The sequence below is a fragment of the Lytechinus variegatus genome, chromosome 10 (genome assembly GCF_018143015.1).
Source record: "Lytechinus variegatus isolate NC3 chromosome 10, Lvar_3.0, whole genome shotgun sequence".
NCBI lineage: Eukaryota > Metazoa > Echinodermata > Echinoidea > Temnopleuroida > Toxopneustidae > Lytechinus > Lytechinus variegatus.
The window spans coordinates 31478207-31496275 of record NC_054749.1 but is presented as its reverse complement, the minus strand read 5'-3'; the positions used below and the strand labels follow the sequence as shown (position 1 = coordinate 31496275).

The window sequence follows — 18069 nt, the reverse complement described above, 5'->3', positions numbered from 1 at the left end:
ATATAAGGGAAATGTATCAGAACATAAAAACAATCTAAAAGATAAACAAATTGAAGAGATATGTTTATCATGAGTTCAATTGATCAATATTAATATGTTTCTATTTCATGTTAATATTACTAATTAAAATGGGGCCATCTAAAATCATAGGAAATCCATCGTCAGAATCATACATCGTCAAAATGTTAGATGGGAATATCTTCCCTTTTTAAAACTAAATTTCAATGTACAATTCAAAGTTATTGTTATACTTTGTACTCTTACAAAAAATTAATATAGAAATATATAAGACGAGAAAAAGACAAGGATATATGATGAATAGTTTGAAACTCACGGTAGCATTCGTCTTGAACTTCCAGGGAAAATCCGATATCACCTTTGGAATCGTCAGTCGTGAAGCGAATCCAAGCCCGATTCGATTGTGTGTACACCGGCGGGTTTGGACGCTCATCGCCCGAAAACTGCCAAACAGGATTGTCGAAGTCCGTTCCATCCCCGATCTGAACGTAGTCGTACTCCCCTTCCAGGGAGAATGCGATGAAGACGATTCGCATCCTGGTGCTTTCAGGAGACTTCAAAAACCAAAAACAGTCTGCGTTGTTTTCGTACGGAGATGGATAACCAGGTGATTGTATCTCGACAAACCGACATGACGACACAGTCACGATATCTTCGCATGATGTTGCGATGTCTAAGATGATGAGAAATAACAATATCAAAGGCGATGGAATACTGGTATTTTATTTTTAACTTTGGAAAGGGAGATACATTTCTTTGGGGACAGTAGAATACCCCCAACAAGGAATGCCTCAATACTGCCCTTAAGGTTCTTAAAAATGTTGTGTAAGTTCGCCAATGCATTCTTTTTAAGAATGTAGATTGAATTTTGAAGAATAGATAAATTCGTTGGTATGAATACAATTATCAGTATGGAACGTAGTCTTCCCCCAACACCCCTTGCGTATATCCAGATGATTGTTGTCGTCGTTCACAATTATTGCATTAAAAATAGTGTCAACATCATCAATTGCACCATCTTCATCACCATCCTCACCATCATCATTATCACCACCATCACCATCATCATCATCATCATCATCATCACCACCACCACCATCGGCATTATCATCACTGCCATCACCATGATCATCATTACCTTCATCACCACCACCACCATCATCATCATTACCACAATTGCCAACACGGTCATTGTCATTACCCAACCATACATGTACAGCATCTTCCAAGCCTTACCATGTTAGTTAACATAATGTCATGGATCACATTGTATACTCACATGTTTCACATTGTGCGCCTGTATATCCCTCTGGACATAGGCATGTGACAGAGTTTATTCCATCTTGACAGACGCCATTTACACAGGAATCCGGAGTGCACTCATTGATATCTGCAGAAAAGTTAGTACCCCTAAAAATCAATCACCGATTAGAAGAAACGGCCCTTCAGCAAAAAAATCGTTTGTTTTTGTGGTTCCCAAAGGAACGCTTGTAATTCTATAAATCATTATCCGGGGTTTACTCCTACACCCAGTTACTCATATTGGGTAGTCTTATTCTCTTAATTTAATCGAAGTCAAAACGGAACAAGAATATGCTTTAATGAAATGTATTTTATCTTTCTATTTTCATATTCATAATTAATATAATGTATCATTTGTTTCGGCTCTCACCAAAGAAGTAGAAAACTTCAACGAACCCAATAAAGTAAAAAAAATAATTTATCTCCAATTTATACTCTGGTGTTAAACTTCCCTGGTATATCCTACAGCTGGGAAATGTGATTATGATTGCGTAAATATTTGATATTCTAATCATATATGTACTTTTTGAGCAGAGCTTTATTAACAATACTACATATTCAAGTGATTTTTTTTAAATAAAAGATGGTTTCTTACTGGTTTGGCATATATTGCCTTCAAATCCTTGGGGACATATGCATGTATATGAATTGATCCCATCCAAACAGGCGGCTCCATTGAGACACGGATCGCTGGAACATTCATCGACACCTATGAGCGAGCATGAGATAGTAATAGCGAGTGAGAGTGAAATAGTCATTAGCAATTAATAGTAATAAATATTGCATGAATTAACTGTGACATTCATTGTGATATGGTATAGCACCCTAGCCCAGATATTTCTTTGTACTTGAATTTTTATTTGGCTAAAGAAACGTCGACCTTTTTTTCATTTTCACCTGCAAAATGAAAATAAATTGGGAATATGAAGATAAAAACGAGATGTGGCCATACCCGAACAAGCAATACATTCGAAGACACATCCACAATTATGTTAAACAAACATTCATCATATCAGTGATTGATAACCTACCTGACTGGCATTGGTTTCCCGTCCATCCGGATGTACACACACAAAGGAATTCGTTTACTCGATCAAAACACGAACCCCCATTCAAACAAGGAGAGGAGTCGCAATCATCATCATCTAAAATTGAGAGAATCATCAAAACATCAAGCTTTAGACAAGACCAGATACACACAACATTTTCTACAAATATAAATTTACTTTTGATAGTTTGTTAATGTTAAATAAATGACAAAACTTTGATAAATTCTAATTCGTATATGAAATACAGAAGAATATGTGGGGATATGACGTCATCAGCATGTCCATAATATTCATGCAGAAATGCATAGAACGCCCCCCCCCCAAAAAAAAATGCAAAGCTTTGAATTGTCATTACTTTTTATTCCTTGTCTAATTTTGATGAAAATGTCATCGTTTAATTTGTCTGTTTTCAAATCAAACTATCCCTTTATTTATTCACTGAAACACATTACATTGTTAAAAGAACATGAACATGGTATACAATAATCTATTGAGACTAGTTGTATTACTTATTTGGCAGAATATTCCACTATAACCAAGAGGACAGGTACAGAAAAAGAAACCCGGCTGATCCCTGCATGTTCCTCCGTTGTGGCAAGGGTTGCTGAGACATTCATTTTCGTCTGAAAAAACAAATGCAATAAATTAATATTAGTTGCGATGGAAAAGTACTTCAGATAGGAAAAGAGGGGGTCAAGGGAGAACTATTCACCTTTTTAACACTTTAAAACAAATTGAAAAGAGGAAAGCGAAAAATAGGTATTAGAATATGAAGAAGAATGAAGTTTGTGAACAAGAGCAGATAACGTTATACAACAACCTGACAACAGGATATTTATCAGTATTTTCTCAAAGAATTCAAGTAAACGCACTGACTGACAGTAACGCGCCAACTTGTCCTAAAAATAAATTGAAACACAGGTTTCTATTTCACGAACTGTCAATTTGAAGATGTAAGCAATTTCGAAAAGAAAACGTCTTTGTGTGCTCAAAGAACTTTGAAAGGACAAGCAGGCGTCATCAGGAGAATATCAATCATTTGTGCAGAAGCAAAGATTTAGTTAAATGTTTAATTTGAAAGGTAAAAAGTTTGAGGAAGTTCAGACCCCCTTTTTTAAATTTGTTTCCATTTTCTTAAAGCACGAAGACGATGAAAGAAATAATGGATCACAAAGCTTAGAAAACAGGGTGTGATGGCGAAAGCCACAAAGATCTAGCGTTCAAATACCTCAATGTGCATCGAGTCAAAGCAATATGTTTTAAAGGTGTAGATTTCTTAAACTTATTCTCATACTTCGTGCGTTTTTTGGAGGAATTCTCCTCAGAGTAGAGAATATGCTTACAACGTATCCGGGCCAAACTAATTGATGATATGACTGGAATACTGACATTGTGACGAGAAGTGTAGATATGAGATATTTTATAATTTGTTAATGATAAGAATGGTGTAGATGGTCTGACTTACCAATTTCGCAATTTGTTCCAGAAAACCCTCGTCTGCAGTTACACGAATATCCATTAGCCTGATCGATACATGATCCAAGGAACATACACGGTGCACTTGCACATTCATCAATATCTATAATGGAAACAAGTAAACAGAGCTAGATGACACGAGTTTGACAAAAAGTGAATCACTAATAACTTTTCGAATACCTGTGTGTGTAATTTTAGGGCTAATGATGAATTTCTAACACCTTAAAACAACAGATTCTTGTTCCTTCAAGTGTAACTATTAATTGTATTGAGTTATTTATTGGTAAATGAGGATTAACCAGTAGTACAAGCTGCTTTCTTATCAGAAATTAAACGATATACTTATAAGTCTAAATAGTATATTATAGTATAAAGCTATGGGTTTATGCATCAAAATACATATTACATTATGTTCACGTAATTACAATCAATTCATTCATTATATGTACACTTGAGTAGGAGTATAATAAAGAAAATATGAAAATACTTACCATGATTTTCTTATTTACGAGATAACTGGATATACCCATTTGATTTGCTAGTTCATTACGATGAACCTGCGTGCCGAATATAGAGTACACAACTTTTCCTGCGCGCGCGCTGCATCTCCCTACCAACGCACTATCCCAAGATCGTCGCGCAATTTGGCGTCCATTTCCTCTCATGAGCCTGCGGGCAAGACATGTTGTCACACAAGGCGAGGGGTAGGAGGGAGGGTTCAAATGGGTATATCCAGTTATCTCGTAAATAAGAAAATCATGGTAAGTATTTTCATAATTTACATCAATAACTGGGATATACCCATTTGATTTGCTAGACCAACACGGATTCAACGTGAAGGGAGGCATGTCTAGACTAAGAAGTGCGTAAAAATAGGGAGATGAAGACACAAAGGCCGTTGCCTTACGGACAGCGGAGGCGATAAAGCCTCATGTGAAGAAGTCCTTAAGAGCAAGGAGTGAAGGAAAGAGGGGCGTCAATAGGCGGACCTCGAGAAGTCGTGAACGACGATTCCAAGAAAGAGCCCAAGAAGAATGATACTAAGTATCATGGGCCCTCGGCCTAGTGTCAGGAGAACAACATCACCAGCTGACTAGAGCGTAAAATTCGGAATTTGTTGAAAATTTCAACAAGAATCGTGATCGGAAACTGAAGCTTTAAGGCTCAGTAAGTGATCAATCGAACAATCTGAGAAGGCGAGAGATCTCAGAAGCCTCCGCGTGGGAGAAAGCGCCCAGAATTCGATATCTGTCTCAAATGCGTGAGGGCAGAACATCTGCAGAATTCTGATAGAGAGCTGTGGCAGAAAGTTACTAGCGGTCCGAAGGGGACTAGGAACGACGGAGAGTAGGGATTTAAGAAGAAAACCACTCGTAAGGCAGTCAAGGGTCGAGAAAGCGACTGAGTGCCATCCTTTTAATAAGAAATGCCGCGGACCTGCTGCCTATGTAGAATAAAGCAGTCTGGTTAAAATAGCTCAACCGGGCGTGTCAGAGAAACAGCGCGGTACACATCACGAAAAAGTGTGATAGACCGAGTCATCGAGAGAGAACTCAGGATCCCCTTTCTCCCGTACTGATTGAAGCACCCATCTGAGGGTGCAGTGTCCGCGGTGGAAGAGGTGGCTTGGCTCAAGCCACCATTGCCGAGAGAGCCCGTGAGGCTAGGCTGCGATGGATGACCGCCGGGCGGGGGAATCCCTAGCAGCAGCAAGTGTACGCCAGAGGGAGCTGGCGAAAAGTCTCTGTCATGATCGTACGTGAAGGCGACAATCAAGAGATGTTCTAACGAACAGACATCGCCAGATATGATACCTCAACAGTTACGTTCCCAACGGAATCGAATGAGGTAGCAACGGCCCTGTCCTATCAAGTTAGGGACGGAAACTGGCTAAGAGTGTCGATGTCCTCGCTTGAAGAAACAAGCGAAGGAGGAGGGAGACTTGAGGAAAATAATCACAAAAATTTTCATCAGTCTGCGGTGAGAACCAGTTGTTTATGAAAACAGCCACAAGGCCTGGTCTCTCGGGTGATCGTAAGAGCAAGCACCGCCGGCGCCGGTTGCGGCAGCGTGGAACAGTCCGATATCGGAGAATAAGGAGTTCCAAAAAGCTGCGGGGGCGGCAAAAATGACGCCCTAAGCAGTGGGGGATGAGCATCTAAGTTTCTAAAAGAAGAACTCCAGTGAAGTAAATCACTTACATGGAGAGACTCATCCACAGTCGGCCCGAGAAAAAGCGGGTCGTAGTGATTGTGGTTAGGTAGGCATAAGCATACATGCATCCACGGTTACATCATCCTCGGTCGTGCGGTGACCATGGCCACATGCATTGCATGGAGGGAGGATGAAAGCAGCATGCGAGGCGACTCGAGTGTGCCGAGTGAAAAAGCTTCTAAATAAGAAGACGGTTCGACAAATGGGCACGGTAAGACATCCACCGTAGACCACTCCACACAAGGAGGAAATGGCGGAGACGCCCGCAAGCTTGACCCACATAGAGGGCAGTCTATAAGATAGACTGTTAGAGCTCGAGCGATGGTCTGGAGGCGTACAGTTTGGTGTAAACTCGCCGACCCGGTACGGTGGGTGTGCCCAGAAAGTAGGCATAGAATGCCGACAGAGAAGTCTGGGGCTTTAAACAAGCTTGAACGCACGTACATAGCCAATAATCTCATGAGATGTACGGCGGTTTCTTTCCTCCGAGATGATGCTTACCCGACCGGGAAGGACTCGGGGAACAACTGTGAATGTCAACAGGAGGGATATCTAGCATATGAAAAGCTGATTCCCTCCAGGTATTCGGTGCGGGTGCTTTCGGCGATGTCCGGCTGGACGACCGGTGATGGCAGCTCGGGCAGGGCTCGAACGAGCCGCCCGAATACGAGACAATAGGTTAACATAACCATAATGCACCGGGTGGTGAAGGCGTAGCGATTACTAAGCACAGGAGAACTTTTAATCGCCGTGACATTCAGATCCGATATACATACTCATAAGTTCGGAGAGCTATGAGGTAGTGAGACATACCGCTGAGCGGTGATGGTGCTCATATCGGAGTCGCCCTCTCTTCAGCGGCGATCGCTGGAGGACGGGTGTCTGTACTAGCCCTGACTCTGGCCTTGCAAGGGTAGGAGCTAAGTAAGACAGGGCACCCTTACTTTCGAATAGAAAGTGAGGTTCAGGCCAGAAACCGACGGTCCCGTCGCCTGGGCGGACGGTCCGCGGACGTGATAGGTTGCCCCCTCAAAGCAGCCAAACATTCTCACGAGAGAAGTGCGGCATGCGGTATGTAAGAGATTCTTACCTCCAATCTACGGGCCCGCTTAGGGGGTAGAATGGAGAGAGTTACCGCTGAAGGAGTCGTCGCCGTACGTGGGCTTGACGTAGAGGGCGAATTCGGGAGTACCTGCATAAAAAGGGGGAATACCCATGCAGGTAACTCGCCGATAGCTCCCCGGAGTGCGGGTTGGCGAGAGAAGTCTCAATCCGCTCAATACCCGACGCCGGCAATAAGACCGCGGCGGTCTTATAATGACGGAGAACACGAGGATAAGAAACCGTAATGCTCGGGGACGCATAGATGCAGCCTGAACGGATGCAACGTCCAGCCGTCGGTCACCGAGAGCTTGCCGACATATTGATGCTTGAAAGCCGTATGTCGGAAGCACCTGCATAGAAACGGGGGTCACCGTGTAGGTGAAAAGCGTTTCAATAAATGCCCGGTGTGAGAGGACAGGTGATTGCTTGAGCCGCACAGTGCTTAGCAAGGCGGCTGAAGCTGATATGAAGCGTGGGTGAATTACCCGCACTGCTCATGGGAGTATGTGCGACGCCTGACCCACAAATATCGGGAGTCTGGTGACATAATGGAGGGCGATGCCCGTATGTCGATAACACCTGTGTATTAGCGGGGATTTCCCTTGCAGGTGCGTGAGCCGGCGAATCATGAAATCGCCGGTGACTCTCCGAGGTGCAAGATGGCGAATGTCTGCTTAACCTGCCCGGTGCTCGACACGGCGGTTTTAGCTGACAGGGAGCATGAGGATAAAGATCCGTGATGCTCGAGGGCGTTCTGTTGTAACATGAAGTTACGACGCCTGGCCATCGGCACAAGAATCAGAAAGAAAGGTCTGCCCGCAAAGTGGGATTAGCGACCTAGACTTTCTTCTTGTTCTTCCTCTTCTGTGCGGCCCCCGCCGGGGGGCAGAAGAGGGAACAATCATCGGGAGTCTGGCGACATAGTGGCGGGCGACGCCCGTATGTCGATAGCACCTGTGTATTAGCGGGGATTTCCCTTGCAGGTGCGTGGGCCAGCAAATCATATTGCCGGTGACTCTCCGAGGTGCGAGACGGCGACTGTCTGCTTGACCTGCCTGGTGCTCGACACGGCGGTTTTAGCTGACAGAGAGCATTAGGATGAAGATCCGTGGTGCTCGAGGGCGTTCTGTTGTAACATGAAGTTACGACGCCTGGCCGTCGGCACAAGAATCAGAGGGGAAGGTCTGCCCGCACAGCGGGGTTAGCGACCTAGAATTTCTTCTTCTTCCTCTTCTATGCGGCCCCCGCCGGGGGGCAGAAGAGGGTATAATGATCGGGAGTCTGGTGACATAATGGCGGGCGACGCCCGTATGTCGATAGCACCTGTGTATTAGCGGGAATTTCCCTTGCAGGAGCGTGAGCCGGCGAAACATGATATTGCCGGTGACTCTCCGAGGTGTGTTGGATGGCCGGTGTCTGCTTGATCCGCTCGGTTGGTAGTACCGTCGGCTGAAGCAGGCAAGCCTGGGGGGTAAAAACCCGCAGTGCTGGAGGGCACTCTAGATTAGCTTGTGAAGCTGAGAGGCCTGGCCATCAAAAGAATCAGAGGACAGACCGCCCGACGGAGCGGGGCTTACGTCTGTGGTTCTCCTCTTCTTCTTTTCTTCTTCTTCGGTTGCTCCGGCGCCGGAGCGGAAGAAGGGACAAGAGGCTGGGCTGCGCCTGTCTTCCTCTCCTTAGCTCTCCCACAGGGAGAGCCAGCCGAGGACCAGACGCTGGACCAGAGGCTGGACCAGAGACTGGACTGCGCCTGTCTTCCTCTCCTTAGCTCTCCCACGGGGAGAGCTAGCCGAGCGAGAGGAGGCGTCGGCCGAATCTGACGGCGTCAGATTGAATTGAGAGTCCGACACGGTCGGACTCAGGTGCCTCTTCCGACTAGGGGCTGGTAGCCCTTTGCCGACGCTCCCTAGAGGGGTCTTACACGGCATCGAGCCTAGTCTTTGCCGGGTGGAGAGACCCGTGCTCTCCCCCCGGACTTTAGGTGACCCGATGGCCGGTGGGTCTGACAGCCCTAGAGGAGTCGCCGTTTTCTGTACTAGTGCGACGCTCCCCAATAAGGTTCAGGTTCCGGGACGGAAGCCTTGGCCATCACCGTGCGGGCACGTGGTCGCAAATCCACGGTTCCACCCTTATTAAGCGGGGCACGTGAACGTGCGTCCACGGTTCCACCCCTTTGAGAGCCCACGGGGCTCTGACTCTGTTCTCGCTATCTATACTACCTGTGGTGGGGGATAAGACCCCGGTGTCGGGCCCCGAACAGCAGTCGCCTGAGGCTCTTCAGAAAGAGAGTCCGAAAGGCTCATTATTGCCGTAGGGTGATCTAGTAGTAAGATAAAAAACAGAGAAGCAAAGGGGGTAGGGGGGTAACAAACCCCAACCCAGAAGACAAGGACCTCAAAAAGCGGACTTTTGAGAGTCAAAAACGGATCTCACAAGGATGATACAAGGTAAAATCCCAGAACAAAGGAAACAGTAATAATTAAGAATTATTAAGAGACACTGTCCCTGAAGTCCGTTAGAAAAATTAATTATTTGATTATCACAACAAGAATCTGCTTCCGCCAAAATTCTGAAAAGAAGGAAGGGGGGAAGCATCTAAAAAGAAGAAAACACTAAGTTTTTTTTTTTTTTTTTTTTGTGTCCACCTGATCAAAAGAAAAAATAATTTTTCTTGAGGTGAGGATCAGCTAAGGAAAAAAGGGGAGCAAGATTCCCTTTCTTTTTTTTTTTTTATAAACAAGAAGTTTAAGAAAAAAAATGTATAAGTCCAGAGACCGGTAGCTGACTTGAAAAGGAAGGGGGGGGGGAAAAACAAAGATAGCTTTCCCGAGAAGGAAGGCCGAGTCAAAGGCGACGAACGCTGACAGGAGACGGCTTCCTAAAAAAAAAATCTAAGTATTCTTGTGAAGGAAAGAAAATAATTTTTTTTTTTTTTTTTTAAATTAATTGAATGATTAATCAATTAATAAACACAAGAACAAAGGATTGATTGAAACAAAAGAACAATCAACTAACTCGAAACAAGAAACAAAGAACTTGAATCGAGGCAAAGGAGCAAGTCAAGAATTAAAAGAATCAATCAATTAATTAATTAATCAATTAACCAATTAATTCAATTAATAAATACAAGAACAAAGGATTGATTGAAACAAAAGGACAATCAACTAACTCGAAACAAGAGACAAAGAACTTGAAACGAGGCTGGAATACGACGCTCCTAACGTCCTACAGAACCTATCTGTGGAGAAATAAATCAATTAAATTCACGACGAGTCGTATAAACGAAGAAGTCAGTGAATAAAAAGAATTAAAAGAATTAAAAAGGAGCGAAGACAACGCCCGAGCAGGAAGGCGCGGAGCTATGGGGCGGAGAGGTGAAGACAACCCGCCTGTGAGAAACGTATCTTAAAAAAAACAAACTCACGAAGAGGGACAAGAAACGTTAAAATAATATCACGGAAGCTCCGCGCGACGTGATAATCCTATAACAATCTTAGATGAGAGAAAATAAGATTGAAATAAGGGAAGAATTGCACAATAAAGTATCCAAACGGAAAACAGAAATGCAATTTTGAGAGTGTACTTAGCTTGCGACTGCACTCGACCGCAGGCGAAAGTAAAAGAGGAAATGGACGCCAAATTGCGCGACGATCTTGGGATAGTGCGTTGGTAGGGAGATGCAGCGCGCGCGCAGGAAAAGTTGTGTACTCTATATTCGGCACGCAGGTTCATCGTAATGAACTAGCAAATCAAATGGGTATATCCCAGTTATTGATGTAAATAAATCAGTTGAGAACAAAATAAAGTGACCAAATACTGGGATACAGTGTCTATGTGCCCCTTTTTGACACTGGATTCTATTTAAAAAAAAAACACATTCTTTGTAGAGACAGTTTATCATTTTTATTTTCCTATTTAAAACAAAACATTCCTAAATAATCGACCCGCTTTTTTTAGTTTACAAGAAACATTCCTGGATTATAAAGACAACATCATGATTTTCAGACATTACTGTGCCCACTTATCTATAAAATCTCATGGGTCTGCCACTGGTTCTATACTTACTTATTTCACAGTTGCTTCCGGTAAAACCAGCTTGGCATTCACAAGTGTAGAGATTAAATTCATTCTGACAGACACCATTGTTTCCACAAGGCACACTTGCGCATTCGTCAAAATCTGTTTTTAAAAGAAAGAGACAATTAAAACACAATGTAAGCATTATTCGGTACGACAGTACAGGGGGGCCGTTGCATAAAACTTCGTACCTGAGAAAACTTAGGTTGTTTTTACCGGAGTTTTTACCCTGTGTAAAAGTCAATGGCAGATATCAGACTAACCTTAGTTTTCAGTTTTTACCAGAGTTTTCTCAGGTAAAAAGTTTTATGCAACAGGCCCCAGATGTATATAGAAAATTTGTTTATGTGAAGTCAGATTGACACACAAATCTTTTTTTTTCTTTCTTCTGTTACTTACGAAAAAAGTGTGAGTGCGGGTAACATGCAGTTGATTAAAACTGCATTCAAGATAAATCACACATATTCTTGGTCAATTCAGACATTCTAGAAAAAAATCATATGTTAAAGTGGGAAAATACTGCAAGGTGTAAATTAACAATGATGTCTTCTATATTCAGGTAATTCCAATTTCCACTGCAATCTCATCTGTAACTTTGTACATCGCCCATACCTAGTTGACTAATCAACGACGCTGAGTCGATTTGAACTACCTCGTTCAAATGACACTATTTTGTAAATCCAAGGATGTCAATATCAACCAAGTCGTGAACATATACTAGTAACCGAAATATAAATAAAAATGTTGCAGAAGTTTATACAACTAAAATAGATAACATACGTCAATATCATGTAGTAAATAGGGAAGACACAGGTGACGAAATGCAAATGAAAGGTTCTGCAACTTTAACCCATCGCCTATCAGAACCAGATGTATCCTTTTCAAAGTCTGTGGGAATTACATAATTCAGTATAGTCAACAGGTTAAGAGAATGAAATTGATAGATCGAAATATATACCTAATTGACATGTCTGCCCAGTCCAGCCACTTGGGCATGCGCAAGTAAACATGTTTGGTCCATCCGTACATACTCCTCCATTGATACAAGGGTTGCTGGCGCACTCATCTTGATCTAAATAGGGCAAGATATATATTAATTAAATCCATTCATTCCCACTTAGATTTAAAGATTATATGTAAGAATGGTTCTTAATGATATTAGAATACCAACATCTTAATATTAGATTACCCACATAATTTTTAGAGAAATCTATTAAAAAAATACAAGACAGAATGTGTTTATATTCATCTAATATACACAATATTAAGAATAGAATCATCTCTGTGACGTCATTAGAATATTTTCTAAATTCTGATGTTGTCAATTATACAAATAAAACTTGTGTATAGATGTACCGATGTAAATTACGGTAATCACCTTAAATTTCAATAATTCACTTAAAAAAACAAAAACTGGGATCATGAGGCCATTTAGCTCCAATCATGGCGGAATCATCCTTTATGGCGCAGCGGTAAAGTAGTGTAAAAGGGGTGTATCCACTAAATTGCATCACAATGGAATACACGTTATAATTACCTATTTGACAATTAGTTCCATCATATCCACTTGCGCATATACATTCATATCGGTTGAGATAATCATTACATGCACCACCATTTTGACAAGGATCGCTTGCACAATCATCGATGTCTGGATTGGAAAGAAAAGATAGTTAAATATAACTTTATCATAAAAGCAAAAGCAAAATAATCATTACACAATGCAATAATATTAATGCATTAAGATAATCTTAGAAAATATATTAAATCAATTGGAGTGGTACTATAACTCCCGTGAGTAACCCTCCTCCATTTTGAAAGGCGCTCTGCCACCCATGAATAAAGATGTTTGATTATCTGATTTTCGGAAATACTTACCCGTGTTACAGTTAGTTCCAGTCCAACCTCTATCACAGACACATAAAAACGATCCGATCTGATCATAACAGGTCCCTCCATTGAGACACGGTTGACTGTTGCACTCATTGTAGTCTGGAAGAAAAATATATAAAGTGAGATCATATTTTAACGATACTAAATGTATCAATATTCTGGTAAACGCAGAGCAAAATTTATTTGACATTTTGTGCCGTTTGATGTTTTTCCTCTGGTCAAGACTGTTCGTTTCCACTTCTGAAGGTTTCCATAGGTTCCATGAGAAAATTGTAGTAGATTTCACGGAGAATGAAGAGGACAAGAACACACTTGTCGAAAAGTCGAGATTGAGTAGTCCTTTTCAGGACCAACACTTGCCTGTGCAAGATACATGGTGTAACGTGAATCCTACTACACTTCTAATTCTTATTGTTAAAATCACAAGTTTATGTAATGTGCAATTAACGAACCTAGTGATAATCAGAAGTAGATTATTAAAGTAGTTTACATTGAAAGCAATCCTTCCTGCAACAAACCCAAGAGCCCGTATCAGAAGACATACCTATCCCGCAAGTGCTTCCGATGTAGCCTGTTGGGCATCTGCAATTGAAGGCGTCATTAAGGTTGATACACTCGCCACCATTCTCGCACGGGTTACTTAGACACTCATTTATATCTAAATAAAAAGTAGAGAAGATATCATAAGATGATATTGTATTGCAAAAATAAATTGAATTAAGTTCAGCAAAATGGCTTCATCAGGAACAGTGTATCATTCACACAAAAAATTGGTGTGTTTTAATTATGTGGATCCTGGCTTGATTAATCCATCGCATCTCAAACCTTCATTGGTTAAAGTACTCTGTTTCGTCAAAATTTGTTGTTAGGCAAAACTAATGCATGGTCAAGTGTGCATGCTCCACTAAAATATGACGAGGACCCATGTGATTGTCTTATAATACATTAATACTCACCATCATTGCAGTTTATTCCTTGCCATCCGTTGATGCACCTACAAGTGTATTCATTTTGACCGTTGTTGCAAACACCACTATTTTGACAAGGCGAACTTGCACATTCATCAATATCTAAATGAAAATAAAAAGTACAAATAACAGTTTTAACGCGTAGAATAGTACTCATAGTTTGAAAAAAATATTACAGCAAGAAAAATACAATTTACGTAACTTACATCAGTTGACTACTTGGCAAAATAAAAATCACAAATTCAAGTGCTAAACTGTTTCTTAAAGAACCCAAGCTAACATGATAAATACCAGGTATTATCAATACTAGGGAATATCTATTTTGAAAATCGTTATCCTCGTCATCGTTATTTTACATAACACTGTTGTCACTACTTTCATCATTAATAATGATTTTATAATTTTCCACTGATTATATCATTATTATACATATCATATTTATCATTAATACCTTTCTTCTTCTCTTTCTTCTTCATCGTCATCTTCTTCTTCTTCCCTTTTTTCTTATCATTATTTTTATTATCATTATCTTCACTATTATCATCGTCGTTGTCGTTATCATCATCATCACCATCACCACCATTATCATCATCATCACCGTAATCATCATCTTCATCATCAACATCATCCTAATCGCCATCCTCCTCCTCGTCATCATATCCTCATTGTAATTCCTTGGAATGATTGCTACATTGATCAAAGTATGATAACTGACCCGTATTACAAGTGTTTCCTGTCCAGCCGGGAGGGCAGTCACATCTATATCCGTTCACTAGATCCACACAGGTGGCAGAATTCAAACATGGTGCACTACTGCATTCGTCGATTTCTGCAGATAAAGATTAAAGTAAGTTTGATAAAAAACCCCGCAACAACACAAGATTTAATCAAAATCGTAGTTAAAACCATGAAATGAATGTAATGGAAAAGAAGCTCCAGAATGTATGTTGTTATGAAATGATAGAGGTATTCATGAGTAATGTTACTTTATGATAAATGGGCGAGGTCATAATCAGTGATGAATTACTTGATTCCTTGAGGCGTGTTTTGACACAATAACTAAACAAATAAACAAAACTATTTAGTAGTAATTCTAATCAGAAGTTGGTCAATATGGGGAAAATATTTTTATACATAAAACCAATAATGATTCGGCATATTTGTAAAGGAGGAAAATCTTCTAAATAATATTCTGTCAACAATTACGAATGAAAGGAAAAGCATAAACAAAAAATGCTCGAAAATAGAAAGTTGTGATGGTTTTTATGGTGATGTGAAAGACATACAAAGTATATTTAGGTTTATATTGTCATCAAAGTATAAGTCAGTGATCGCTAAACACAGGCTGAAAATTGGGATAAGGTCTATCAAGACAACTCACCTATTTGGCATCGATCTCCAGTAAAACCAGAAAGACAAGCACACTCAAACTCATTAATGAGATTGGTACAGGTTCCTCCATTGGTACACGGGTTGCTGTAGCATTCGTTGGTTTCTGAGAAGAAAGAAATCAACATTATACCTCTTTTATCAATATAGTTGGACATATGAATTCATATGTAACTCCCTCGAATTTTGAGCAATATTCGTCGGGCTCTTGTCCATCGAGAAACCAACAACCATTATATAATACACAGTATATTCCACACAACGTCTCATTTTGATTAAGGCATATTCTCTGTAGTCGAAATGAGATGCAGAATGTCTTTTTCTGGGCCACTTATGTTACTCTAACACAGGTTTCCCACTTCTTTCAGAATTCTGGGGTCATTGATGATAATCAACTTACGCATGAAATTTCCACTAGATGAGGTCGTCCATTAATTATTTACTTGAATTGAATATTAGAGTGTTAATAGAATATAGAGATAACATGGATCTACTAGGATCTCTATGGTAACAGACTACATATTATTCAATGATCCGTTCAACCCTCTTCACCTCATACTTCAACACTAAGTGATAGATATGTTGCTTTTCAGATTTATGGGTATTTTATCTGAAATGAAATAATTGTTAAGATAATAAATCTTATAGACAATATTTATAAAGGGCTTTAATATGAATATTTCTAAGCACTGCATTTGTTATTTCGGATTGAACACATATACAATCTGACATTGAATATAATGATAAAATAATGTTTGAAATTCATCTATTACCTGTTTCGCAGTTATAGCCCTGGTAGCCGTCCATGCATTCACATGTGTAGTGGTTCCTTTCATTGAGACAAGTTCCATTATTCTGGCACGGAGAAGACACACACTCATCAATATCTGGATGAAAAAATGGAAAATAATATTTCAATTTAAAATATTCGTGGAAACTATAAACAAACGTGATCCACTGTATCAGTAAATACCTGCACACACATACGATCTCTACATCCATATATCCAGGAACAAAACTTTCAAAAATCTAATAGCAAATTTGACTTAGATGTACAGTGTATAGATAAATTCACTTTTAAATAAGAAATGTTTAATTGCACATTTTATACCTTTTTAATAATTCCCAGATGGATGTAAATGTTACTTTGATCATTATATTCTCATGTCTTAATATAAAAGGTCTCGTATGAATGTCTATTTGTTCTAGATTCTGGAATGATATACTTACCTGATTGACACATGATTCCGGTAAATCCAGGGGCGCAGAAACACTCCCAGGCACCAAGGTTATTATTACAATCAGCTCCATTCAAACATGGGTCACTTTCACACTCATTGATTTCTGCAATGAAAAATGAAAGTTTGATATAAACAAGAAAGAAAGCAAAAGGACATCAAGTCATATCGCCAATCTTGTTAACAAGCAGTCTGAACGTGTCAAAACACATCAGGGGAATGCATAGAGCTTATTACATCTAAATATTATTTCAACTAAAGAATGTATAAAAAAAGTTTTATCTGCAATCAAGTAGACATAACTTACAGATGACTGAATAAAAATTTGATTTATTCAAACTTACCGATTTCACATCTGACTCCTCCGTAACCATTCCGACAATCACAAGTGAATCCATCGATGAGGTTTGTACATGTAGCCCCATTCTCACAGGGAGAACTGTTGCATTCGTTGATATCTGAGTTGAAAAGTAACATTAAACTTAGAAATTCACAAGTGAATAATTACTGGAAACCCCTTGCAAATTGTTTTTATTATGTTACTAAAAAATCCAAGACACGTTTTGTTACAGCACAGCATTTTAATAATTACAAATGGAAATATTTATGTTTCAAAAGTAATTATCAAGTAAATGTAAGCAGGTAGGGAGAAGTGGAGATTTTAACATACTGTGCGTCTTTTTTAGTGATGAAATTATGTCAATGTCTCTCGGATTTGTATTAGTATCAATTATGATCAAAGTTTTATGGCAAGAGTGACACAAATATCACTTCCATATGGCAAATATATTTAATTACTTTAAGCTGATGACGCTTTGAAGAATAGTAACACTAGCAGTGTGACAATGGAACGTATTTAATTTAATTCAGCTTAACTTGACTTACTATGATTGGAATCGTATTCTAATATTCAAACTGAGATCATTCGACGACTGTTATGTTACACAATCGCCCTCTCTCGGTGACATTATTATTTGTAACGATAAAGATCATCCAAACTGTACTCACCATTCTCACACATATCGCCATCATACCCTGGGGGACAGGTGCAGACAAATCTATTTTCTTGGTTGGAGCATGGTGCACCGTTTTGACATGGGTTCGAAAGACATTCGTCGATGTCTAAGCCAGGAATAAAACGTTAAAACGTAAGATTGAAGGAGTTTCAAAATCTTAACTTTATTTGCTATCTTGATACCGTTGCATCTTAATTTGTGAATATTTCATGTCTTCAATGAAAATAATCTTGAATAATAACTTTACCCCAAACAAAAGTCAATTGCAAGTCGACTTCATTTCCAGGAATCAATTAATTGCTCATGAAATAAACTGTAATTATTC

General features: G+C 40.1%; 1 protein-coding gene across 3 annotated transcripts in view; it reads right to left on the bottom strand.

Annotated features, from left to right (window-relative positions):
• The window catches only part of LOC121422898 (neurogenic locus notch homolog protein 2-like), a 54633-nt gene that overhangs the window by 9841 nt on the left and 26723 nt on the right, over window positions 1-18069 (bottom strand). For all 3 annotated transcript variants that reach the window (XM_041618136.1, XM_041618137.1, XM_041618138.1), the window contains 18 exons: window positions 17737-17850; window positions 17073-17186; window positions 16721-16834; window positions 16264-16377; window positions 15483-15596; window positions 14817-14930; window positions 14090-14203; window positions 13678-13791; window positions 13119-13232; window positions 12778-12891; window positions 12199-12312; window positions 11229-11342; window positions 3835-3948; window positions 2879-2992; window positions 2352-2465; window positions 1916-2029; window positions 1298-1408; window positions 335-691 (listed from right to left, as the gene is read on the bottom strand). In XM_041618136.1, coding sequence (XP_041474070.1) covers window positions 335-691; window positions 1298-1408; window positions 1916-2029; window positions 2352-2465; window positions 2879-2992; window positions 3835-3948; window positions 11229-11342; window positions 12199-12312; window positions 12778-12891; window positions 13119-13232; window positions 13678-13791; window positions 14090-14203; window positions 14817-14930; window positions 15483-15596; window positions 16264-16377; window positions 16721-16834; window positions 17073-17186; window positions 17737-17850 — 2292 coding nt within the window. The remainder of the gene's footprint in view (window positions 1-334; window positions 692-1297; window positions 1409-1915; window positions 2030-2351; window positions 2466-2878; window positions 2993-3834; window positions 3949-11228; window positions 11343-12198; window positions 12313-12777; window positions 12892-13118; window positions 13233-13677; window positions 13792-14089; window positions 14204-14816; window positions 14931-15482; window positions 15597-16263; window positions 16378-16720; window positions 16835-17072; window positions 17187-17736; window positions 17851-18069) is intronic.